Source organism: Ambystoma mexicanum, chromosome 4p (assembly GCF_040938575.1).
Source record: "Ambystoma mexicanum isolate Mex_15411 chromosome 4p, UKY_AmexF1_1, whole genome shotgun sequence".
Taxonomy (NCBI): Eukaryota; Metazoa; Chordata; class Amphibia; order Caudata; family Ambystomatidae; genus Ambystoma; species Ambystoma mexicanum.
The window spans coordinates 381,969,158-381,996,743 of NC_090927.1; the positions used below are offsets into that span (position 1 = coordinate 381,969,158).

Consider the following 27,586-nt stretch of genomic DNA (forward strand, 5'->3'; position numbering starts at 1 on the left):
TTTTGCAGGGGCGCGTTGATTGATGCAGGCTCGTTGCTGCCTAGTTACTTCACTGGCAAGAATCCGACAGGTAAGTATAATGAGTCTTTTGAACAGTTCTCTAACTTCGTTCCTTTCCTTCCTTAGATGATGGCCGGCGTCCGGGATGGCAGCGTGCTGCTGAGATGAGTATTTGTATTGAACTGAGTTATTTTCCTGTGTCTTTTAGGTGCCACGACATTTTCAGCGTAGATGCCGGTTATGAAGAACAAATGCAGTGAGTAAGCGCGGTATGCAGCGACTCTAGATGTTTCCACGCTAACCTGGAGTGTCTTTTTTTCAGATGGATGAGAAGTTCCGGAGACAGAGCTCACCCCAGAGCGGCTGGGATTCAGGTAAGCGTTTGAAGCTCGTACAGTATTTAAAAACAAGCGAAGATTTGCAGAATGCTTACTCATGCCTTTTTTCTGTTCTTTTCCCTTTTCCTTAGGAAGCGGCGTGCCGGGATGGGAGTGACACCGCTGAAGATGCCCGCAGAACAGAAGGAGCGATGAATGATGGGCAGAAGCGCCGAAAGGTAAGGCTGTTCCCAACAGTGTTCTTGTGCTTGCAGGAGCAGAGCACAGAAGAAAGTTGCAGGCCTACTGGACACCGATCCGAACACGGTGAGTGTCAGGCTGCAGGTGCAGAAAACACAAAGCATATTTCTCTGCCTGGGCATGGCTTAAATAGTCTCTGTGTATCCCAGGTGTCTCTGGGCTGAACCACACCCAAAAGACTAGACTGCACATGCAGTTCTGGGAACCGAAATATGTGGGGGCATCCATCTTGTCCCCATCAATGCACTACAAGGCTAATCCCCAATGTTATCCTATGGGAGTGAGCGAGTCAGGTGCCACAAGCGCCAAGTCTGACTCCAAGTGGGTCTTTGGAGGGATGGAGAGGCCCTTCAGGGCCATGTAGGTGATTGTGGCCTGGCTCCAGCCTGACATCTTGGAGGGCTGGGGACATGAGGGGCAGGAATCATGACATGGAGTGTCCCTTTAATTAGACATGAGCATTAACTGCAGGAGAATGACCATTTCTGTACTCCAATACTTGGTTTTGGCTCACATGCTTAGCTTAAGGGTTGATTTCTGGTCTAACCCTTTTCTCATAGGGGACGGAGGGGTTTCCCTAATCCGGATTTGGGGATTTCAAACAGAGAAACGCCGAAGTGTGAGAGACCAGGTCCTGAAGAAGATGACATCAATAATCGCAGTCATCAAAACCGGTCGACATAGTGTTACCTTGATTATATACTTGCAGTTTTGTCAAGATACATGTTTTAGATTTGGCTCACACTTGTGTATGGTGACAGGATTACTGTGAGCATCCTTTTATTGGGATCCCCGAGGTAGGACCTCTCTTTTAGGATCCAGGAGTGACCGCTCTAAGAGCGTCCTGTCCAGTTGATGAATAAAGGCATGTGAAATTACCCGAGGCAGAATGCATCTTGCAAACATATACTAGACAGGGTTAAAGTCACACAGCTGTCCTGGTGCACTCCGTTAGGATTTTTAGTGTTTGAACTCATCCATTGTGTCATTTTAGTTAGCAGGGACAGCCCCCTCCCCCTTTCCCTTTTAGATAAGCGGCACACCACTGTCAACCTGGAGACAGAACCACTTGACAAGGTCAGGGTGTGCTTCTCGTTGAGGGTCAGTGTTAGTGGTTTACACACAGTTTTCTGTGCCTGACAATGGAAAGATATGATATGATATGGCATTTATACCACGCCTATACACAAGTGTTTCAAGGCGCGATGAGGGAAGGGGGGAGGGAAAAGAGGGAAGACAGACAACGATCCTACTAGGCCAGGTGTCATTCAGATCGCGCAAGTGCATGGGAAGGGGGAAGTGGGAAAGTGCGGGGGGGGAGAGGGGACAGTGCAGTACATAATAGAATAAATAACAGTAAATAAAAGTATGGCCAGCATGTGGCAAGTGCAAGGGTAAGTGCAGACAACAGGTGTCAAGTGCTGGTAGTGGGACTGTAGGGATACATAAACAGTCCCCAAGTGCAGGGGTTGCCAGGAAGGCAGTGCAGGTGTGCGACTGGCGGGGTAGGGGACCTGAGTCCAAGATCAGAAGGTGGCCTGGTTACTAGTGCAGTTTCAGTTTCGGCCACAAAGTCAGCAGGGGAGAGGAGGAGAAAAGGCAGAAACAAAGAGAAAGGTTTTGAGGTGCTTCCGGATTCGGAGATGATTCTCCTCAAGTTTCAGGGAGACTGTTCCAGAGGGAGGCCACAGCCGAAGAGAGAGATCTACCGCCAACTCGTTGCTTGGAGAAGCGACTGACCCTGAGGGAGTTGGAGACGGATGAGCGAAGAGCTCGAGAAGGAAGATATTTAGGAAGAGAGAGTTGAAGGTATTGAGGTCCCCGGCCCCAGAAGTCCTTGTGGACAACGCAGAGGGTTTTGAACTTAATCCTCTCAGCCACTGGGAGCCAATGGAGAGATTTCAGTCCTGGAGAGATACGATCCGGGGTTTGAGGCCAAAGATAAGTCTCGCAGTCCTGTATTGGATGAGCTGCAGAAGGTAGAAGCAGGCAGATTTAGAAAGAGGCTGTTGCAGTAATCCAGCCTGGAGAGAACCAGAGCTCCGGAGACAGTGAGCTTCTGGGGGAAGGAGAGGAAAGGAAGAATACCTATGAGGCAGTGCAGCTGGTAGTGTGACTTCTTAGAGATGTCAGAGATGTGAGGAGAGAAGGAGAGTGTGGAGTCGAAGTTGACCCTGAGGTTCTTAGTCTCACAGTTAGGAGCAGGAAGAGGGCCAAGAGAGGCCGGCCAGAGAGTGGCAGGAAAGGAGGGAGCGGGTGTGCTGATGAGGAGAATTTCGATCTTGCTGGCATTAAGACAGAGATTGTTGGCGGCACACCACTCCTGGATGGTGGACAGACAGTCAGAAATGAGAGAGCGAGAAGAGGTGGATGAGGGTAGCCTGAAAATGAGCTAAGTCTCATCCGCATAGCACTGGAAGTTGGGGCAGAGCGTGGCAATGCGGTAGGCAAGAAGTGCCAGGTATTGGTTGAACAGCCAGGGAGAGAGGTTAGACCCCTGGGGAACACCACAGGTAGAAATAGAGATGGAGGAGAGGAAGGACCCAAGTTGAACCTGGGAGGGTCGATCAGAGAGGAAAGCAGTCAACCACGCCATATGCATGAGAGAATGCTCTTTAGTCCGTTTAGATGTGTGAAAAAACAATTATAATTACAACACCCGTGGTTCCGGGAAAAGACTTAACCAATAAAAGATTTGAACATTTTTTCAACCCTAGGGGGTTATGTTTCAGGAAACACAAACCTACATAACTATTATAACCCTACCGTTTTATTTCTTGGCATTGCTGGTACTTCCTATGGAATGAGTTCTAATAACTCCATCACTGATACCTTTCAAACAAAACTGTTTCAATACAAACATTTATTTCATTTTTAATCATAATATATACAAAAATATAGTTAAAATGTTGTGAAAACCTATTTAAAACCACATTAGTATCTCCTGATGCATAACATATAGCGATTTTGTATAAGTTCAGTGTACTTCTGCAGTGTTATTCTTTCAACTGAGGCGTCAGAGGAGAATTAGTCGCATATCTTTTTCAAATTCCTAATCCGACTCCATTGGTTTACACTCTTGCATATGCCATTTGCTATACAATTTCAAGTGCAAGATCCTGCTTTGCAAACATATTTTCCTCAGAGACTTAATACAGCAATCACACATTGTGCTGTTGGATGAATGCAACTTTACAAGAGATACAAATACAGCACAGATTGCCTTTGAAGGACACCTGTAATTGGCATGAAGGAATTACAATCCTCTCCTACTTCAGATCACTGCAGTGTTTGAGGTATTTCAATAGACTGCCAACAATCACATATTTGCCTCAAACACTTTTCAAAATGCTGTTAATACACAAACAAAATGAAAAATAAATGTCAGTGTTGGTGTTAAGATCTATAACTTCACTTAACAGAATAGTAATCACGCCTAGCTCTTAACCTATCGCTGTTATGATAAGTCTTCCCAGACAAAGAAATCCCTACTGAAATATATTGGGTTTGATGAATATTATGTAGAGACAGCAGAAATAATGTTATTCTTGGCTAAAAGTGAAGGTAAAGGAGGATCACTTTGCAGCTATGATGTTTAAGTGTATGTTATTGGCAGCACAATGGTTGGAAAGGTACACTGCCATTTGTATCTCAGTTGCTCTTTAGACAAACAGTAGTAGTTGATAGGAGCCCGATATGTGATAGGTAAGACATCAATGCACCCTTCAATAAAGAGCGTGGCATTATATAACAAACAAAAAAAGAAGCATTTGGTGGAATCATGGCCGTGTGATTGGAAGTTGGGTTTAAGGCTGCAGCACACATGACCCTTGAAGCCCTTTGCCTTCTATAGAATTGAAGGCATTATTTCACATGGCTTTTAAGAATTCATTGAACGTAGACTCTTGATATTATTGTACATTTTTATTTTTAAAATAAAGCAAGGTACTGAAAAGAGAAATTTACAAACCTGGCGTTTCCCACTGAATTTCAAAACAAGGATTTCCATTTCTCACTCGCATCTTCACAATGCTGTCAAAGAAGTACAAAACTTAAAGGAATGCAGTACAAAATATCTAAATAGCAATATCACATAACAGGTTAGCTCTTGTAAGATAACGGGAACCATTTTGTGTCTGCCATTTTTATAGCCATTTTGTGCAAATCAAACTATTCCCTTTTCCGCTGACATAAATAGTGCTTAGTTACTGCCTTCAATTGTAAGCAAATAAGGTATTTACATTAGTTTGAACATCATATATTTTGGTAAAACATGGTTTTAATAGACGCAACCAGACACCTGAAGATGCAACAGATCTGGATGAGTAACATTTTCAGTAAGTGCATTTTTGCGTAGTGAACAAATTGATGTATTAATGAAGCATGGATGGATGTGTGATTCAGCATGTTTGAATGGGCGCCGAGTTATATGAATTAAATATGAAAGAATGTATGAGTGACTATATATGGGTGGCTGGAGTGTTTAAACGGGTATATCCGTATTGCGGTACAGGAATGGTTCCACATGGCCTGGAAGTAATATCAAATGGCTAAGACCTGCACTCCAATGATATGACTATATATTCCAGGTACTCCTATCACATACAGGTATTCGTTTCATACTGCAAAATAATCCCAGCACATGACAGCCAACCATCTAATGCCTTCATAGTTGCCTCATTTGTTAAGTATTTCCATGATTTGTCCAGGTATTTCCATCATAAATCCAAATAGTCCCTCAAATGCCATGTATTGATGGGATATATCTTAAAGTAATCCTACCAGTTGAGGGCTGCGCTGGAGCACTCCCGCTCGCAAGTAAGGGCTGACGGGGGACGAGGGAAAAATTATCAGCACCAAGTCTCGGTGCGGTACTGGTTCCTGAGCAGGGGGCTGCAGATTGTGCCCCGGATTGGTGACCCACTCGAGGCATCCAGCTTCGGAAGACCAGCCGAGGAGTGATGTCCCGGCCGGCGGATTCTCCACTCCACTGCCGGGCTAACTCCACTTGGACAGCTAGACCTACGACTACTGCAGGCACGGCTGATAACCACATACATTGCCTCAGGGGAGACCATAGTATTCCGTAATCTGAAGTTGCACAGGCACAGATCACGGAGCCGGGGCCCAGGAGGAACCCAGGGTACAGCGAGCGGGTAAGACAGCGGACACAGAGTCACCCACTATTCACCCGAGGCAACGCTGGGATCTCTCTCCGACGAGAATCACGCTGCTCAGTGCAAAGAAGAGGCAGGATCTCCGTGCAGCCTGAGGGGTGCCCCGCGCCCAATTGGACACTTCTCCCTGTGCCAACGCACCCCTAGGGCGGGAAACAAACAAACTAGGAGAAGCAAGATTAACAACCCCAGAGTCATTGCGCACTGACCCCAGGATTGGCGTGTCGCCACCCTAGCATTTAAACTAGCTCTGATGGGGTGACCCGCCCTACTACCATCACCTGTCGCAGCCATCAACCCTACTCTGCACTAATCCAAGGGGAACCGCAACACTACTAAATCGCATAGATCCGACCTGGCTGGACAGAAACCGCTGGAGGTCGATTCCTGGCCCACGTACAAGACAATATAACGCCGAACCGGTCCCTGCCCAATCATTAAGGGGGCAGTTACATCACCTGGCCTCTATTCACCACAGGGCAAGTTGCACATACACGAATGTCGATGGGAGCCTCCTAGAGAGCTATGATCAAAGAGATTCTAGACAGCCAGCCAAGCTCCTACGAAGATACAGGCACCGCAGCACCCACCCCTAGATGCTCCCCCAGACGCAAGGCAAACATGAATGTCCCATTGCAACTACAAGCCATTTTAGCTGAGATGAAGGTCATAGGTCAGCGCACCCATTAAACTAATACTACCCTCCAAGATATTAAATGAAAACTACAGGACGTCCAAGAGTGGCTCACCATCCAAGCCAAGAGGATGACTAACAACGAGCAACCTATCAGCTCCTTTGAGGACAACCAGGATTCAACAGCTACCGAACTCGACAGTGTTATCTAAGAGGTCCAATGCCTCAGCGCTAAATTGGAAGACCAGGAAAATAAATCCAGGCGGAAACAATCTGAGGATGATTGGCCTCCCAGAGAATGCAGAGGGGCCCAACCTGGAGTCCTTCATGTATAATTTCATGCAAGACATCCTCCATATAGACAATCCGAGAGAACTGACAATGGAAAGAATCCATTGTGCTCCTATACAAAAACCAGCGGCCGGTGAACGCCCGAGGCCAATAACGTTCAGACTCTTAAATTTCTAACACAAGATGGCGATACTAAAGGTGTGCAGAGCGGTGGGGCAGGCGAACATCGACGGAGTCCCTATAAGGCTCTTCAACGACTATTCTGCAGAGGTGTTCCCCTGGAGGTAGGAGTTTAACCCCCTGTTAGAGGAACTGAGGCACTACCTGAAATTCCCAGCGGTGTGGTGCGTCCAGATAGATTGCCAAAGGCACACATACGATGGCCCGGTGGAGGCCTGGATATTTTTGCAACTCCTAAACCTGGTCTCCACAGATTTCCCAAGGGAAACTGAAATGAAGGCACAGGCATCACAAGCGACCTCAACCGAATTCCGCTTACCACGAAATAAAGGCAGGAGGCAAAAATTAGGGAAAAGCCTAAGGGGTCCCGATCAAGGCCGGAGGGAGCCTACGACGTGAACTCTCACAAAAAAGGGGACTTGAGCCCACTGTGCCAATATCTGATCCTCATGGCACCCGGGCCCACGACTGGGACATAACGCACCTGCCTCATCATTGGGAGGCCGCTCACCGAAACAAATCTCATCCAAAGATTGCTGCCATCTCTGCATCTCCCGGGGGGAGCAACGTGAACTGTGGGTTGCAGAGGCACTGCAGGCCCGCGCGGATCGAGCAGCCCGTGGCTTTCGACCCCCCCATGAACACTACGCCGACGAATCCCCTGACCTCATCACCAACGCTAGCGAAGCCCTGCTGGTGCCAACTAGTCCGAAACACGAGCCAACCATCGGCAAAACAACAACTACCGTTCGGACATGACACCCCGGATGCCCCACGAGACAACTGGCCTTAGGTAGAGGGCTCTTCGTCATGCATGGCAACAAGTGCGGACCCGAGAGTTTGCGCTCATAGAAACCATGCAAGGGCTTTTTTGGCCTAGTATTGGGCATGGAAACTCCATGCCCAATGTTATAATTGAATGGTTTTTAGTTATTGATCTAGTTAAGGTTCAATGTTTAGTTTACACTTCGGGTCCAACAAGTAAGGGTGGCCACTAGGGGATTATGCTAGGCAACCCCAACATATTGAGCCCCAGGGGACATCACGGAACCTGGCCCTCCTTCTGCGATCGCCAGACAGACTTGTTGAGACAGGGAGATGGCTAGAATCACATTGATATCCTTAAATGTGCAATGGTTGGGGGCACCCCATTAAGCGCAGACGCATACTGAACCACCTTAGAGACCTCCAAGGGGACATCCTATTCTTTCAGGAAACTCATCTCAATGAAGGGGAATCAAAGAAATTGGAGAGGAGCTGGGTGGGGGCGGCCGTACATGCCCCATGTTGGGGGAAGCGAGGAGTCTCGATCCTGATACATAGACGGGTACCCCTCCTGATCCAAAACATGTTAGCTGATGTAGATGGAAGATGTGTTCTGGTGCAGGGGCTGCTCCACCAACATCCAGTCACACTCGTCAATCTATACACCCCAACGACTGATACCCCCGCCTTTTTTATTTTTTAATTATTTATTTATCTATTTATTTTTTAAACATACCGTTGCTACATGTGCACCATATATGAGGCGAATCACACTGATTAGAGGGGACTGGAACGTAGTATTGGATCCAGACCTCGACAGGCACGCCACGACCCACTCCCCCACTGGTAGACCGAAGAAACAAGCCACCCTCACCTCACTTCTCGCAGAACTGGGCCTGGAGGATGTATGGAGAGTTAAACATGGTCCAGTAGAGACTACACTTTCTACTCCTTTAGCCACCAAAGTTACTCCAGAATCGACTACTGGCTAGCACAGTGCATTGTGACACTCCCTGGATGAATGCTCGATACTCCCCATCACTATTTCAGACTACGCATCTGTCAAAATCAGACTAACCCTCCCAGGTGCGCCACCAAGCATCCCAAAATGGCGACTCAACCTAAAAGCCCTGCCGTACCTCGATTTTGTAGACCATGTTAAGGGGGATCTAGATATATTCTGGGACACCAACATCAACCCCTCACACTCCATCCACTTATGCTGGGACGCGTTCAAGGCCTTCGTGAGAGGCCAATGCATCTCCAGATGGGCATATAAACTCAAGCAGTGGCATGACCAAGAAAGCCAGTTGACACTCGCTGTAAGAGCTCTAGAGAAGCGACACAAATCATCACCGGATCAGCAGACTCTCCTTCAGCTCCACAAAATACGGGCAGACATTAAAGAAATCACGAACACTAGGGTCCAGAAGTCCTTCTCAAGTTGGACCCAAAAGTATGATGTAGAAAACGACCGGCCCCTCCGCCATATGGCGCTCGCTCTGAAACAGAGACAGGTGGACACGGCTATCGCCTCCATACGGGACAGGGGAGGAAATAAAATTGAGGGAGATGAGGGCATCAATTCTAGATTTGCAGAGTTCTATGCGCAACTATACGCAAAGCCGGAGGCACTCCCACTGCAGGCAATGCTGGGATTCCTGAAGGCTATCAGCTTACCTAAAATCACTCAGGCCTAATATGAGGCGCTAAATACCCCTTTGACCGAGGCTGACGTCCGAGCCTCGCCCTGAACCCAGGTAAATCCACGGGTCCGGACGGGATCCCGATAGATCTTTACAAGGCAATGGTCGACGATATAGCTCCAAAACTCCACGCTGTGTTTTCAGAAGCAGCCGAAACCGGCCACCTACCGAGGTCAATGATGACTGCGAACATTGTAGTGTTTCACAAAAAAGGACAGATATTCCCTGGGATCCGGGAGGGGTAGCGCGCTTCAGGCTGCAAACGGGCCATATTAAGTATCTCAGAGTTAACATTAGCGCATGTATCAGTGATCTCCGAGAGCTCAATTACCCATGCATGGTCGAACAGATCCGCTCAGATTCCCACCAAATGGGACACCTTACCGCTATCCATGACCAGCAGAATCAGTACAGTCAAACTCTATGCCTAAGCTTATATATATGGCGATGATGATACCGTGTGCCCATAGCCCAAAGATGTATAAATCTGTGGATATCGCATTCTCGAAGTTTATCTGGCAGGGCAAGAGGGCACGAATTCGCAAAGGGATCCTGACTGCTTCCTAACAGGATGGAGGCCTCGCACTCCCTACATTTCAGCTCAAATCTGTTGGGCCAAAGGCTGGCTGAATACTGACAACCACTCCAGCTGGAGGGCGATGGAGCTTGCGTTGATGGCCCCCGCATCCCCATCGGATGTTCCAGTCACCCCCCCAGCGAAGTTAGTAAGACACCTTAAATCGCACCCAGTAGTAGGGCCGATGGTGGCCAAGTGGCACAGACTTCGGGCCCAACACGGCATCAACATCTAAGTGGCTCCTACATGGATGACTATAAAGGGCCTCCTGACACTAGGCCACATCCCTTCCCAGTATACAAAAAAAGGGCAAAATCCCAACTTTTTGTTATTGGGGAACAATTCTCAAATGGGACATTAGTCAAGTAGCAGAAAGTGGTGCATAAAGCACAGAGAATTGAAAAACCCCTCACTCCTCCGCCCTAGGGATAGTAGAGATTGAATGAATATCGTCACATACAATTTAACAAAACCATGCTAGTGATACCAAGGTAAATAAAGAAAAATATATATCACTTTAATAATAAATATTAAAAACAGAACATATTCATACATCATAGAAAACACAAAAGGCATCTGACTAAACAATAAGACATACAATACGGAAAGTGGAAGTTTAATGAATCCTACTTTCACATAAAGAGATTTCGACTATCATGACTATATTTAGACACTGTTAGAGATAAAAAATGTCGACATGTTTCGGCCAAAAACCAGATTGGACATGTTCTCAGGTGTCCATTCGGAAACAAGTATAGTGGCCATCTTCAGGACAGAGGATTTCTTTATAGTGAAGCTTGTGTGTAGTTTAGATGAGACATCATGTATTTATTTCCACTGGGTCGGGTGTGATGGAGTAGATGTAAAAATTCATCTGTCTCGGAAATAATTTAAATACATCTAGTGGTACATGGGTGGCATGGATTGAGGTTCTATGGCAAGGTTCACCTCGTCAATTCGTTTAGTCACCCGGGCACTTTACACTGTATGTTGACAAAGCATCTCTGTGTCCACAGAAGTCACGCACAGATGGGCCAAAAGTACCCACAAAGAAGGTGGGGGTAGGGGGGCCGCCCCTCTCGAGCGGCTTACAAATGTGTGCCGTGAGCAGGAAAACACTATCGTTTCTCATATTAATCAGGCTTGAACGCGGAGCATATGAGCGTCGGGTCAGAGCTAGCGCGTGTGCCAGATGAGAAGCAAGGGCACGAAGACTAACAGCCTTAGCCTCGGTGGTTCAGAACGCCTCGTCCACTCCGGATACTGGCTAGTCTCCAAGACTTCTCATCTGGCACACGCGCTAGCTCTGACCCGAAACATGTCGACACTTTTTATCTCTAACAGCGTCTAAATATAGTCGTGATAGTCGAAATCTCTTTATGTGAAAGTAGGATTCATTAAACTTCCACTTTCCGTATTGTATGTCTTATTGTTTAGACAGATACCTTTTGTGTTTTCTGTGATGTATGAATATGTTCTGTTTTTAATATTCATTATTAAAGTGATATATATTTTTCTTTATTTACCTTGGTATCACTAGCATGGTTTTGTTGTATGTGACAATATTCATTCAATCTATCCCTAGGGCAGAGGAGTGAGGGGTTTTTCAATTCTCTGTGCTTTATGCACCACTTTCTGCCACATCACTTCCCTACATCCACTGCATGATTCCCGTTGGGTCCAGGTCAGAATACTAGACCTGTGTGATGGGCCAAAAGTGGCCACCCTCCATGAGGCGTCCGGGATTCTAGACATTCACGCTAGACACTGGTTACAGTATGGCACTATATGTGCGGAAATCACACGATGCACTACAGCGACATCTAGACAAGCACCCCCGGGCCCCTGCGAATTAGAACTCGAACACCAGACAAACACACGCCCACGTCTTTGGGTCTTCTACTCCATGGCCATTTCGAACAATGTGGGAAGGAACTCAGCCTTAGCAGCAGCTTGGACACAACACCATGACACCCCGATAGAGACAGGTGACATTTACCAATTCTTTGCAATAATCCCAGGGATGACAGCTAACTTAAAAAACAGGGAGATCCAGTTCGAAATCATTCAACGCCTTTGTAATACACTGTCCAAAATTTATAAAATGGGACTGACTCCCACCACCGCATGTTGGCGCAGCTGCTGAGCAACTGGCACTATAGGGCACATATTGTGGTCATGCCCAAAGATACAACCATACTGTGGAATGGTGCAGAGACTAGTGTCCACTCGCATTCCAGACGCTGATATAGCTCAGTCTCCGGAAGAGCTACTATTTGGGGCAAATTACAAAGACTGGTATACCGAGACCCTAGTCTGCAGAACCCTGAATATAATAGTGTTTGCTCCCCGCAAACTGTTAATTGTGAACTGGAAGGCAGCAGCACCGCCCACTGAACTACAACTGAACGCCTTCCTATGTAAGATATGTTCTCTAGAGTGCAGCGCACAAAGAACAACGAATCCGGCCAAGGCGGAACTCGCACGCAAAGTCTGGGACCTCTTTGCCCCCTCCCAAATAGGCTCATCCCACACGGGGGCGATCGTTAACACTGAGACGATGCATCCATCCCACGAGCATGCAGCCCCAAACATGCCGGCCGAAAGCTGGTAGGTCCCATATGTACATATAGATATCTATCTCTAGCTCATCCCCTACCTTAAATCCACCACGGCACCTGGTACATGAACACACCCATACATCATCCGTGCCACGTACACTCATCATAAGGACCACCCTGGATTCCAAAATAGTTATAGTTGGGTTTGGCGTTGTTAGATATGGGGAGGGCAGGGATGGTGATGGGGTTTTTGGTTTAAAGGAGCATGGACTCAGCATCGAGCCAACCGACTTATGCCACAATAGACAATACAAGATCATTGCAAGACCTCGAATCAGGACTGCTGAAGTATGGGGCAGAGCTTGGGGGAAGATTGGGATAGGGGATGGAGAAAGTACACATGATTGCGCTCTGTACCATGTTGAATGCTGTTTCTGTGAAAAAACTTTCAATAAACAGAAGTTACCAAAAAAAAGTAACACACACACACACACACACACACACACACACACACAAATTGTTTATTTGTATAGCGCGCCCAACCCTTGTGTAACTGGGCACATTGCTTAAGATATATAACAAGGTCACAGAATAATAACAAGATACAAGATAATACATGAATACGGAAGTAGAAGACATAGCAGATATATACAGAGCGATACATCAAAGTAAACAGCAAGCAAGCAATTTACAGTAGAGTGAGTGTGGATACATTATTAACAATATAGTTATGGATATAATACGGTAGGGACAAACTGGAATTCATCAGGAGGATACGAAATGTATTGGCTCTCCTGAGAGGTGAGCCAATTTTTTACATGAGTCCTGAATAGGGAGAATGAAGGTTCTGCTCTTAGAGCTGTCGGTAAGGAGTTCCATAATTTGGAGGCTAGGACAGGGAAGCTACTACTCCCAGATTTGTAGAAGTTAAATCTCGGGACTCTAAGGCAATGTAGTTAAGCAGCTCTGGTAGGCCGGTCTGATTGGTTTTTGGTGAATCTATCCAACAGATATTTCGGCGCTGAATTAGACAGGCACTTTTGAGTCAGTGGCAGAGTTTTAAAGGCGATTCTATTCTTGACTGCAAGCCAGCTTGCATTACCTCTAGTTTCTGATATTTGGTGTGACCTTGGTATGTTATGGGCAGATATAAGCGCATTGTTTTGCAATACTTGAAGTTTGCTCAGGTTTCGCTTATTGGTACCTATGTAAAGTGTGTTACAGTACTCCATTTTAGATAGAATAAGTGCTCTAGCTAGAGTGAAGTAGCTTGTTGTTGAAAGGAAAGGCCTACTAGCATTTATGAGCTTGCAAGTGTAGGCAGTAGCGGAGGTTAAGGTTGAGTCAAGATAGAATCCTAATGTCTTGACTTCCTTGCAGACAGATGTTAATGCCGTCACATATTAAAGGATTTGTATCCTTTGTCAAGTTTGTAGAGTTTGGCTTGGGAGCTTGTAAGAAGTTGGTCCGTGAGTGGCCATCCATGCCTGAATGATGAGGTATATTTTGTTTAGTAGTTTTAAGTCCAGGTCGTAGTTCCCAGTGATTAGAATGAGGACTTGGGTGTCATCTGCATAATCAGTGTAGGTGACACTCAAGTGGTCCAAATAATCGAACAAAGGCTTAGTAAAAATAGTGTACAACATTGGGGATACGCAAGACCCTTGTGGGACTCCACATATTACTGGTGCTGGTGCGAGAATGTGATAAAAATCTACCTCTGGCCTAGCCTCTAGTGGGCGACCATGCATCAGTCTTAGACAATCTCCTAGGGTGGTGTGGATCACTAGGCCCCCCCACTCTTGTATCTAAGAGCCTTTGTGCACTGTGTTACTCCTAGATTACTCCTATCTTACTCCAATGGACACACTAATATAAGACACAAAGAAAACACATGAATCGATTCAACAATAGAAACACTTATTCATACATAGCTATGCATGATGGAAACACTACTATAATGCAAATCTCGAATTTGCACCTTTTATATTTGGTGCAAATCTACCATGCAACAAAATTACTATAAGCCTTACAGGCTTCTAATGCAAGCGATCTCATAGCCACACCATTCCTCTCCATTCCACACCATACTTCACTCTCTGTCTCTAAGACAACCCCTGTCCGATTAACCCATCTATAGCTCTGTGTCAGTGTCTGTTCTAATTCCCCATGTAAGTGTCTTATTCAGCAATACTCCCCTTTTTCTCTTTGTGTCGCTCTGTCTCTCCTCTGCCGCTAACTCAAACAGCCAGTCAGTCAGTCAGGGCCAGGCCTCTCTCTGCCAGATTCCTGCCAGATCACATCAGCTTTGCTCAGAATGCTTCCCCAATGCTTCCTCTCTCTCAGAGTCATCCAAAGTCTCTCCTATGCCACCGCCAAACATCTCTCTTCCATCTCAGTGTCAGCTCCCTCGATGTCAGAACTACATCTCCAACTACATCCCATAGAGCAGACCAGCAGAGAGCAGCAACCACCTCAAATCTCAGAGCCTCACCTTGCATTATACTGTTCAATGACGTATACATATCCATGGCTACCCTTGTTCTCTCTCTCTGCTAAAATGCCTCTCTTTCTGTCTATCAGCACCTCTAAATATGAGCAGTGCCTAAATGTCTGTGATGCATGTACTTTACTTTTCAATCACTGCATGTTCTGGGCATTGTGACATTTTCTACATATCTATACCATATCTATCTTCTGCCTGCCTTACCAAACACCATCTCCTCATATTTCTCCATTCAAATCCCTCTATCCTCCTTGCATGTCTCTGCCTACACAGCTCTTCCTCCATGACGCTGCCTACGCCCACCTTCTCTCTGTGTGTGAAGCACCAGCCAGGCTGATAAAGCACAATACCTTCTCCCTCTTGGACAAATGTCATGTTATCTGTCTGCCAAGCAAACTGTTTCGCATACTTGTACACTGTAACTCATAACAATCTTCGCACTCAGCGGCGCTTCTGTGTGTCTCATTGGAATGGCTTTATGCTTTCTCTATTCTTCGAATGTAGTGCCTAACACATTCATTCATACCAAGCACTATACTCATAGCTCAATGCATATTCTAAGTGCACTCTCAATGTGTGTGTCTCTACAATGCACACAATACATAACACCATATCTCTACAAATATAACGTGTCTCTACATGGCACTTCAAATATAACAGGCCTCATTCTATAGCTCTTTGCAAATGCATACAAAGTGGCAGAATAATGTGGATAGTCTAATGTTACTACTTCATGTCAATACTAATCAAAACTAATCAGAATGTATGATGGATAACTAAATAGGATGCAATGATGGATAACTGGATCCCTAAATGGGTAATGATTCTCTAATAATGGGTAATGATTCTGTAATGATAACAAACCAGGCTTCTCCATACTATCAGGTTTTACACTGGATCTGCCCATGCTGTAGGGTAGAAGACTTGCATTGTTCTACTGTTAAGGAAAGATTGTACGTGGTTGCAAAGAACTTCATGGCTGACGAGGCCAAAGGCGGCTGATAAATCTAACAGCAGAAGGAATAATATAATACCTTTGTATTTTTGTTCATCTAGTTGAGTTTTCAGGTCTAATAATGCAGTTTTGGTGCCATGTCTAGGTCAGAACCCAGATTGTTGCAGGCCTAGGAGGTTTTTGGTTTCTAGATGTGCTTGTATTTGTAAATAAGCAGCCTTATCTAGAATGTTCAGCAAAAATGGCATAGTGGTAATAGGTCTGTAATTTTTAGGGATATCGGGGTCAAGGTTATGTTTTTTGAGCAACAGAGGTACCCAGGCATCCTTTAAGTTGATGGGACCGTGCTCATTTCAAATGAGGCGTTTATAAAAAGGTGGCGATGTATGGTGCAAGTTCTTTTGCTGCATCTTTAATGATGTTAGCTGGGCAAATGTCACCCTGACAACGAGAAGGTTTAAGGCTTGAAATTATGTTTTCAACCTCTTTTATAGACAGAGGGGTAAAGTTAAATGGGCTACCAAGTTTGGTAGTAGAAGGATCAAGCTTAGGAGGGGCAAGTTCGGAGGCGATACTGGATTTTTTTCTTTTCAATTTTGGATTAAAGCATCGATATTTTATCTAGTAGTGGTTCTTGAATCTTAGTGCACAAGGTGAACAAGTTACTTACTATATCTGATAACGTTCTTTCGATGGGCTGTTCCTCCAACGTATTCCACATCTATGACAGCTAATGTCCACAGCTGTGCTGCTTTGGAAAATTGTCGGCGGAGGGCGTCCTGCGTCAATGGCGTCGATCCGTTGTCCCTCGAGGGCCTCCGTTGAGGGTCGACATCACCGGATTTTATATATAGGACGCACGATACCCGTAGCCTCAGTTATAGTTTTTTCCCCAGAACGTGTGGCCCCAATCTCCTGCCAGTATGACTGCAGAAAGCCTTGCGGAAATGTGAGCTGCAATCGCATAGGAAATTCAGTAGAGGGGCAGGCTGGAAGGGCGATGTGGAATACGTCGGAGAAACATCCCATCGAAAGAACGTTACCAGATATGGTAATTAACTTGTTCTTCGAGGGGATTGTGTCCTCCGACGTATTCCACATCTATGACAGACTCAAGGCCAAATCCTGCCCATGGATGGAATCCAAGGAAAACTGTCTCACAAAAGTATGGACAGAGGCCCATGCGGCTGCTTTGCAAATATTGCAAATAGGAACGCCCCTCTGTAGAGCAGTGGAGGCAGCCACACCCCTAGTAGAGTGAGCCCGTAAGCCTACTGGAGGGTCCTTTCCCGCCAAACAGTAACACTAAGAGATCGTCAAAATGATCCATCTGGACAAGGTCTGTTTGGAAACAGCCTGACCCAAGCACCTTCCAGCATAACCAACAAAGAGCTGATTGTCCACTGTGACCCGGGACATCCGTGAGAGATAGAAACTCAAAGCTCTCCTAGGATCCAACCTATGGAGCCTCTCCTCTTCCTTACCAGGATTTGGGGGAGGATAAAACGCCAGAAGAATCACCTTCTGGCTCAAATAGAATTCAGACACAACCTTCGGAAGAAAAGAAGGCCGTACCGGCAGGACAACCCTGTCCTTATGGAAAACAGTAAAGGGTGGCTTGGCGAAAAGTGCCTGCAATTCACTCACTCTGCGTGCGGAAGTAACCGCAACTGAAAACACAGTTTTAAAGGACAACAGTCGAAACAGACAAGAATGTAAGGGCTCAAACAGAGCTCCCATTAGGAACTTTAAAACCAAATTCAAATTCCATCCCGGCACCTGGAAAGGCGACGGTGGAAACACATTAGTTAGCCCTTTTAGAAATTGGGAAATCAAAGGAATCTTAAAATAAGAGCATTCCTCAGACGAGCGCTTAAATATACAGCGCCGCCAGGTAACCCCTGATGGTACTCACTTGCACGCTCTTCTGGGCTAAATAAAGCAAAAAAGACAAAATCAAAGGAATGGAAGATTGGAAAGGATCCACATTCCGTACCCTGCACCAGTCACAGAACTTTCTCCAATGGCAACGGTACAGGGATTTCGTTGCGGGTCTTCTGGCCGAAAGCAACACCTCCATCACGTCTTCGGGGAGGTCCCAATCCTTATACCTCAACCTTTCAGATACCAAGCATGAAGGCTGAGAGACTTGACCTCTGGATGGAGAACCCGACCCCCTTCCTGTGAGAGCAGATCTTCTCGGTAGGGAAGACGGCGTGGAGGGCAGATGGACATGTCTAGAAGGTCCGGGTACCACGCCCTCCGGGCCCATGCTGGAGCAATGAGGATCATTCAGGAACCGAACCTCTGTAACCTCCGCAACACTTGCTGAATGACGGGGACTGGAGGAAACGCATACAGCAGTGGGAAGGACCACTCCACTACGAACACGTCCCCAAAGGCTCCTCTTGGGGGAAATTCCGGTTGACACTGGTGGCGAAGAGATCCACTTGTGGGGTTCCCCAAAGGGCAAAGAGCTCCAAAAGAACTTCCAGAGCCAGCTCTCACTCGTGAGAGACCGTGCTCTGCCTGCTCAGAGTGTCCACCGCCGCGTTTTCGTCTCCAGCCAGATGAACTGCCGAGATCGAAATTTCCTGCTGGTTGGCCCAGAACCAGAGCTGCATCGCCTCCCTGCACAACGGGAGTGACCCCGCCCCCCCTTTTTGTTGAGGTAGTGGATGGCCACAGTATTGTCTGTCACAATCAGGACATTCTTCCCACGCACAGGCGGCACAAAAGCCTTCCGGACTAGCCTGACGGCCCTCAGCTCTACCAGATTGATGTGGAGTCTGGACTTCGACGGAGACCAACGTCCGCTTGCTGTCAACTCGTTGGCATGAGCGCCCCAACCTGTGAGGGTTTTCCGTCACGATCATCACCTCCGGCCATGGTTGCCAAAATGGCGCTCCCTTCATCAAATTGCCTTCGTCGGCCCACCATAGAAGATCCTGGGCGACAGAGGTCGGAATCTGAACAGGATCAGACATCCTGCCGGAGAACTGCGACCACTGCATCTTGAGAGCCCACTGCAGGGATCTCATCTGCAGCCTGGCCTCTGGCACCAGGAAAATGCAGGATGCCATGAGGCTGAGCAACCTCAAGAACTCGAACGCCGGGCGACTCTGGGCACGTTGAAACTTGTCCACCATCTACACATTGTGATGAGCACTCACCTGGGGAGGCGAACAGTGCCCCAGGGATTTGCCGAGCACTGCTCCGATGTATTGGAGCCGCTGGGTAGGTGTCAAATATGATTTCTTTAATTTGAGGGAGAAGCCCAGCTTGTGAAGGGAGTGGCAGGTGACGGACAGATGATCCAGGGCTTGCTCGGGAGAGCGCGCCCTGATCAACCAATCATCCAGGTAGGGGTAGATGTGAATCCCCCCTTTCCTGAGATACGCTGCCACCACCACCATCAGCTTGGTGAAGACCCTCGGGGTGGAGGTCAATCCGAACGACAGGACCCGAAACTGTAAATGCGAGTTGCCAACCGCGCACCTCAGATACTTCCTGTGCTTGGGATGAATCGGCACATGTAAGTAAGCATCCTTGAGGTCTAGAGACACCAACCAATCCTGAAGTTGAAGGGCCTGGAGGACTTGAGAAAGAGTTACCATCTTGAACTTGTCCTTCCTGAGGAGCTTGTTCAACGAACCCAAGTCCGTGATGGGTGTCAATCCCCCGTCTTTTTTCGGGATAAAAAAATAAGGGGAATACCATCCCTGGTTCCTCTCCGCTACAGGCACCAGTTGTATGGCATCTTTCTCCAGCAGGGACAGGATTTCCTGCACAGAGCTTCCCCGGTGGATTGTCGTGAGACCTCTGCCGGAAGGGAAGACAGTAGCCGTGGGCTATGATCTCCAGAACCAACACATCTGAAGTAATGGCACGCCATTCTCCAAGATGCTGCGCAAGTCTGCCCCCAACCGGCGAACCATGGGACATAGCCTCATGACTGAGCGGACGCGGCTGCGGCAGTGCCTGACGGCAAAGAGGCAACTGCCCGAGCGGCTTTGGCACCCTGAGTACCTTGCTTTCCACCCCGGGTACTCCTACAGTGGCCCCTTTGACTGGCAGCTCCTCTCGATCTACCAAAGGAAGAGTAATACCGAAAGGAACGTCCCCTCCATTGCTGTCCCCTAGGACGAAAAGGCGGAGGTTGACTATCATCTGCTGGCGGAATGCATCCAATTCGGCCGGTGACGAAGACCTGGTGGGACAAGTCAATCGCCTCGAGGAGTCGTCCTCCGAGGACGGGGAAGGCGGCCGGTGACTGCGCTTCCTAGAATGCCTAGATGAGGCAGAGGAATGGCGGGAACCACTCCTAGACCGAGAACTCATGGATTTTCAGCACTCAAAGACTTTGCTGCAGCTTTGGACGTCTGCAACCTCTCAAGGCTCTCGTCAGCCTTGCTGCCAAACAGATGAACACCTTCAAAGGGCATGTTCAGAAGACAGGATTGCACATCAGGAGCAAACCCTGACTGCCGCAACCACGCAAACCTGCTTATCACGGTGCGCGCAGCCATGGACCGGCTGACCCGACTGCAGGGATTCGCACATGGAATCCTTGCCGTCTTGCACGAGGGCTAGAAAACCATCCCTTTCTTCCCCTTCGGGAATATGCTCAGCCGCCAAAGACGCACAGTTCCACAGAGTGTGTGTAAATCTTGCTAAGGCACAAGTGGAGTTGGCCGACTTCAACGCCATACCCCCAGCCGAAAATACCTTCTTCGCCCAACCATCAAATCGCTTATCGTCCCTATCAAGAGGGATGGTAGGGTACGCAGCCTGCTTCGAGGTGGTCGTAGCGGCCAGCATCACCAAACTCTCTGGAGTAGGGTGCGTCGATAAGTAGCAGGGATCACTACTGGATGGGCAGTATTTCTTCGGAAGCGACTTATTAACTGCCGTTACACTCTCCGGAGCAGTCCAAGCCGCCGCCACCCTCCTTTGCAAAGCCATGTGAAACGGCAACACCGGGACAGTGGGCGGACCTTGATCCAGGATGTCCATCAAATCATCCTGAGTAAAATGAACAGGTGGCGCAGACCACTTCAAGTATTCTGTCACCCTTGACATGGGACGCCGATAGGAGGAATCCGCATGAGCCCCAGGCTCAGGTCGGCCAAACTCCACCTCCAGAGAGGTGTCAAGGCCACTAGCGTCATGCAATGACTGACGGAGTTCCTCCATCTGACTATGCCCAGACAAAAGGTCATCAGGGACATCAGGAGGCACAGGCATCTCCTCATCAGACAGTTCCTCAACCTCTGAAATATCCTGTAAAGGTTGGAAAAACTCCAATCTAGTAGGAGGAACAGAAAAGGGCTCAAAAACAGGCCTCAAAGACTTACTTGTAGCCTTCCTCGGAGGTTCCACAGCCCTCAGGGGCACCCCGTCAAATCCTCCACAAAGGGCGTCAAGGGCGCCGAAGGAATCAGTGTCGACCGAGGCACCAACGGCATCGAAGACTTCTTCGAGGACGGAGCCCCAAGAGTGTCCCTCCACGGACACGGCGCCAATAGGCGATGACGACTTCTTCGAGGTCGGAGTCTTGAGAGAGCCCCTCAACGGACATGCGCCGATGGCGTTGACGCCTTCTTGGATGGCTTCACAGGTTCTGACGGTCTCGATGGTGTCAAGGACCAGGACCTGGCACGGCTATGGCAATCTCCCTTGTTCGAGCGGGACCTTGACGGCTCCCGATGATTGCGCCAAACGCCCGAGCCCAAAGGCGTGCGAGTGGTGGACCGAGTCTGTTGCCCGCCAGCTCCTTTCGAAGGCGCGGCTGCAACTGTGCCTTGCAACTCAAAAATCGCTATCATCTGCTGGTGGAATGCATCCCATTCGGCCGGTGACGAAGACCTGGTGGGACAAGTCAACCGCCTCGAGGAGTCGTCCTCCGACGAGGACGGGAAAGGCGACCGGTGACTGCGCTTCCTAGAATGCCTCGATGAGGCAGAGGAATGGCGGGAACCACTCCTAGACCAAGACCCATGGATTTTCACTGACACAGTTGCCCCTCGAGTGATGACTCGATCGAAAGCCCAGCGGACTTCGATTTAAGGGGCTTAGACACCCTACCTACCTTCAATTTCCCCTTCCGTTCCCACAAGGCCTTAGACGTCGGGAACTGGCAATCCTCGCAGTCGTCGTGGCGTGGCTATCGCTGAGGCACCAAAAGGCAGATGTCGTGCAGGTCCCTGATGGACATCTTCGAACCACAGTCCCGACGTTTTTTAAAGCCCGACTTCGGGGTGGTAGAAGAAGAAAGAAACGAGCGCGCCGAGATACCGAAGCAAACACGTTTGCGGAAAAAAACGGACAGAGGCTATGGGCACCGTGCGTCCTATAAATAACATCCGGTGACGTCGACCCGCGACGGAGGCCCTCGAGGGACAACGGATTGATGACATCGATGCAGGACGCCCTCTGCCGAAAAATTTCCCAAGCAGCACAGCTGTGGACATTACCCGTCATAGATGTGGAATACGTCAGAGGACACAATCCCCTCAAACTTATCTTTAGAGCAGGTTTAGGTGACTCAAGCTCTCTAAGGATAGTGACCAGCTCTCTAGTGCCGGATTTGGCATTAGTAATTCGGTTATATGTGTCACTTTTAGCTTGGAGGATGGCAAACTTGTAGCAACTGGCCATTTTAGCATATAGGTCTTTGTGGTAGCAGAAGGATGGTTTTTCCAGGCTGTTTCTGCTTTTCTTTTGTTATTATATAGAATTTTGAGACTTGGGGGTAAACCAAGAATTAAGGTCCCACAACCAAATACATGTGCCTATGTAACCACCTGTAACTAAGTTTGCTTCCATATGTAACCAGCAAGTCTCCTTGTAACAGCGCCACGATTCCTCTGGGCTGCTGTGCGCTCTATAAATCCTAATAAATAAATAAGTGAGTTTGAGGCTTAGCTTTACACCATTTCAGAGGAGCTAAGGTGGCAACGGCTTAGATAAGTGTTGAATTGTAAAGGTCTGCAAATGTTGAGGGGTCCATGTTGGTAGTTGGGTAATTAATGATAGGTCGTACAAGAGGAAGTAAATTCTCTGTTGTAATGTTTTTTTTTCTTCCTAGTTAGTGCCAGTGGTGCTATGGCAGTAGGCCGGTTTAGGACAGTCTAGACTGTAGGGTAAATGAGACAAAGTAGTGGTCTGTGCAGGCACATGGTGAGTTCCAGAGGATGTGTGTCTCACAGTTGAGGTCAGCAATCCAATCCAGGATTCTGCCTCGTTTATGTGTGGGTTTGGTTATACGATGAGAAAGCCCTAGTTCTGCTATAGATGAGCCAATGGTGATGGCAGTGTTATCATTGGCATCTAAGAAGCCTAGGTTGAAGTCGCCAAGACGGAAGATTTGTGAACTAGGTTTTGTATTAGTAGAAAGGAGTTGTAAGATATCTTCTTCAAAAGGTCAGAACAGGACCTAGAGGCCTGTATAAGAGGTGAATTTTACGGTGCGTATCTCAGAGTGGGAGCTTCAGGGATACTAGTTCCTCTGATGGGAAAGGGCAATGCTCTTAGTCCTAGGTGAGTCTTGGAGATAATTGTGACTCCACCACCTTTAGAAGTTTCTCTATCAAGCCTAGTGATGGTGTAACTCTCTGGGATGGCTAGGGATAGTGTGGGTCCAGCTGCAGTATGTAGCCAGGAAGTCAAGCTGATTAGAGATGATGTGGTCAGCAATGTCTAGGGTGTGTGCCGTCAATGATCTGGCATTGATAAGTACTCCTTTGATAGGGGTGTTGGGGTTATTAGATTCAATCAAGCACAAAGAGGCATACGCTACCACATTCACTACCCCACACACACCCACACATTTAAATACTGCCATGTGGCCATTCATTTACTGCAGAGTTGTACACCACTATTGCAGTCTGGGCCGCTTTGGTTGGTTAAGAATGGACAGGTATGGGAGAATATAACTGGCTACCTAGGACATTACGAGTCTTTCACAGCTTAACATAAGCTGTATGCAAGTAGACTAGGAGATGCATTCAAATCTGTTTAGTTAGGGCCATAGATCCCCACAGTTGGGCACGCACATTATTTATGCATTAGTTAGGTTCCAGCAATCTTGGTCCATATGTGACAAAGCACCTGCCTTGCCAGCTGTAACCACCCACTATGTGATGTGGGGCCTGAGAGCAGCATGGGGAGGAACCATCTGAGAGCTTGGCAGGTACTTGGCGCTAGGGCCGAGACAACATGGTGCCTTTAATTAAGTTACGCTTGCCAGCAGAGGTACAGAAACAAACTCGTGGAATAGTCGTGGAAAGTGCCATTGCATCAACCAGAGACTTGCAGAGGGGTGATCACCCAGTGCTGACTCTGCACCCAAGTAAACATGTTCATGGCCAAGGAAATCCACAAACTTAACAGCCAGGAGAGAATGATGGGCTTTTCAGCTACAGAATACCCCCTTTGCGCTTACACCGATGGTAAGATTTCAAGATGGTGCATCCCCAAGTAAAGGCATTAGGGGCGGAGTTAGAGTCGCAAAACGAAACTACACGCCAGCCTCAAAGGAATATAAATCATGCACCCCTCAAGGGTTCAGACTATGCACACTGGACAAGCCAGTGGATTGCCGGGTCGTGAGAGCTGGACGTTGAGGCTATTGACAGACTGATTTTCATTATATCCCTAAGTGGAGCAATCAGGCATGTGTTTGCTTTGTAGATATGTCGCTTAATGTTTGAGTTGCAGCTGAACACTTTTCTCTTGAACACCGGAAATAAAACCAGTTTCAAATTCCATTCTATGTCTCATTAGTACCCAGGGCACGTTTAAGAAATGTAACAAATGCTCTGATTGGTGCGTTTGAGAGCCTTACCGTATGGTAAACCTGCACACGTTGAAGCGTGTCCCTAGCACCCATCTTCCTTTTTCTTTTTTCTTCAGTGCACCACTGAAAGGGGGAAGTGACTAAACGTAGTCCCTTCTCCCATTCCATGGCAGCCGTTTCCTTTGTTTATTATAGCCGCCACGGAAATGGAGAACGGACCCCGTTTCACAGTCCGTGGCTGTCATTTTATGTTTTGGGGCTGCGAAACACGACACCTCTCGCAACCTATAGTCTAGGGAAGAACTGGATATGAAAAGGATTCTGCCTTGAAAGTATAAAGTGTGTAAAAGTACTTACTTGCTAAAGAAGTTAGTGTGGTAACTGTATATCTGTGAAAGAAGTTATAAAGTGTCATTAAGTTTATGCTTACTTTTGAGTTGCATTCTGCCCCTCTAAAACGTGTATAAGTTAACTTTGAATGGGGCTTTCCCACTTCTACAAAGTAATAAGTGTTGGTACTGTTTTTCATCACTGCTTAAATGAATGAGTGTAAAAGCTTACCAATAGGGTCTACCTGCCTTAAAATACACTGTCTCTTTCTTCAAGTGTAACCTTGGGTTTGGCTTTCCCTGGTCTGCTTTATACAGATTCTAAAACAGTCTTAGGGTTTATATCTACCTGTAAGTAGCTGGAAGCTCCTTTACAAAGTATATAGGTCTTAATCCCCTGGATTAGCGGCTGCTCATCTAAACTTGTAACCATGGGTTGTGCTTCCTCAATTTGCTTAGTGCATTCTAAAATAGTTATTGAGTATTTATACTTATCATTGAGTAGCTTAAAGCAGAACATTTCTGAGTTCTTTTACTAGCTCTGAACTGAGTTCTAAAAAGTAATGCTGCAAGGAGTAGATTTGTAACAGGTTTGGTTTTTTATGTGATTTCATAACCGAGTGTCAATGCATGACTGACAGGGTCTACAACCCTTGAAATACTGATTATATTCTAAAAGTATATCTAACCTGGTCGCATTCCCCAAGAATAGTAAATTACTATCCTTGACTTGCTTCTTGCTCCTCTAAATAAGGTTGTACCTTGGTTTGCATACCATAGGTATTGAGTTGTTTTTAATGATTGTGTTTATATGATATTATAGAACTTACTTACCCAAGAATTATCTTGGTCTACTTGTATTTAAAAAAAAATAACTATTTTTACAATACAAATCATGGTTTCTTTGGACCATATGTAAGCTACAATTTCTTTATACTAAGATACATCCCTCTCTCCATCCTAATATAAGCCTGGTTGCTCTGTTCATGCTACCACATTTTCAGGTGGTACAGCCTTATACTAAGAGAGGAGTTTATGTACTGCCTCAGATAAGGTTTTTATAAAGTCTTGGTAGGACTTTAGAAAAACTGTACTAACAGTCTCCTGATCCGGACGTCTTGCCCCCTTGATGTGATATCAGCTGGGCTCTTGTACTATCTGCCTGAGGAGTGACCACTCCGGGTCCTCTCCGATGAGCCCTGCATAGCTCTATCCCACTTTTTGACTTCTTGATGTCTGAAAGTCCTTGCCCCAAGCAACTACTGAACTCTAGCCTTGGAAGCCAATGCCCTGAACCCTTTTAACCCTGACCCCCAACGCAGAGGTTCTTGCCCTGAGCCCTGTTGACCTTAATCCCTCAAGTCATTTCCTGATCCTCTTTGGCCTCTGAACAGAAACTCTGAACAACCCTCTTTGAACCTTGACCCTGGAAGGCCGTCCCCACCCTCTATGACATCTGACCTGCATTTTGGAGAGTGGTTTGTGTATGTAAGGATCCTTGTACAGTCTTTGCAATGTAGCCGGCTTAAATATAGCCTCTTGTCTGCTGCAGGAAAGCAGGCCTTAATCATAAAGAGATCGAGCAACTATGCTAGTAGGCCATGTACAGATGGCCTGAATATGATCGAAAACTATTTTAATAAGTTGTCACCACCACCCCCGCCACTGATGGTGGATTTGCAGCCACTTATATAGAATAATGAGAGCCACACTGCTCGGGAAGAGGAGCTCAACCAGAGGCTTTGTGATGGAAGCCTTTGTGATTTGCAGACACTTTCCTTCAGGGAAAAGGCGCAACAAGGGCTTTAACCGGTCACTAAGCCCTAAAAATGTATCAAGGGAATGGGGCCTCACAACCGAATTGATTAAAGTCTTTGAATGGCTTGACAGGGTCGAACTAGACTGCTCAACATTGCTTGCACGAGAGGGTTGAAACTGGTTCTGATGTGGCGAGTCGCAGTAATCCAGATGAGAAGCCAGCATCAAGTTAGGTTCAAGATTAAGCTCCCTGCATTTTGATGCAGTATTTGAACAATGGGGGTTGATGGGAGAACCGGGGTAGGGTTGAAGACTTAGATTTTGGTGTTTTGAAGCAGTGTTCAAGATGTGGCGCTTCAAAAGCATATTCAGTAGCAAGCTTCTTTTTTCAGCTGGAGCAAGTGACGTACTAAGTTGGTGTGGTGCAGTAGCAAATTGGTTCAAGAAGTAACAACAGCGGTTCGAATAACTGTCAAACGCGATACCGCAGATCCTAGTGGTTTGAAAGTGTTCAAATGAAGTCAAAGAATTTGGTTTGACGTTGTAAAATGCAGGTCCTTGCCGTCCACACTTCCAACAGAGGGAGGCTAGCTAGCACCTGCAGGAGTCCTTCACCTCACATCCAGTGAGCAGCCTGTGTACCAAGGCAGCAGGCAGGGAGAGGCAGGTATTTCTCCTGAAGCAGTTCATTCCCAATGTGCCCTAGGGATGAGTAAGGAGAAGAGCTTACCTCTGTCTTGGAACACTATTTTCACCTAATTGGCAGAGA

The 27,586-nt window shown here is 47.1% G+C and overlaps 1 protein-coding gene across 1 annotated transcript in view; it reads right to left on the bottom strand.

Moving 5' to 3' along the window:
* GEN1 (GEN1 Holliday junction 5' flap endonuclease) overlaps nt 1–27,586 on the bottom strand; it is a 742,451-nt gene that overhangs the window by 85,231 nt on the left and 629,634 nt on the right. Inside the window, exon 12 of the mRNA XM_069605926.1 lies at nt 4,549–4,610. Within this exon, the coding sequence (XP_069462027.1) occupies nt 4,549–4,610 (62 nt within the window). The remainder of the gene's footprint in view (nt 1–4,548; nt 4,611–27,586) is intronic.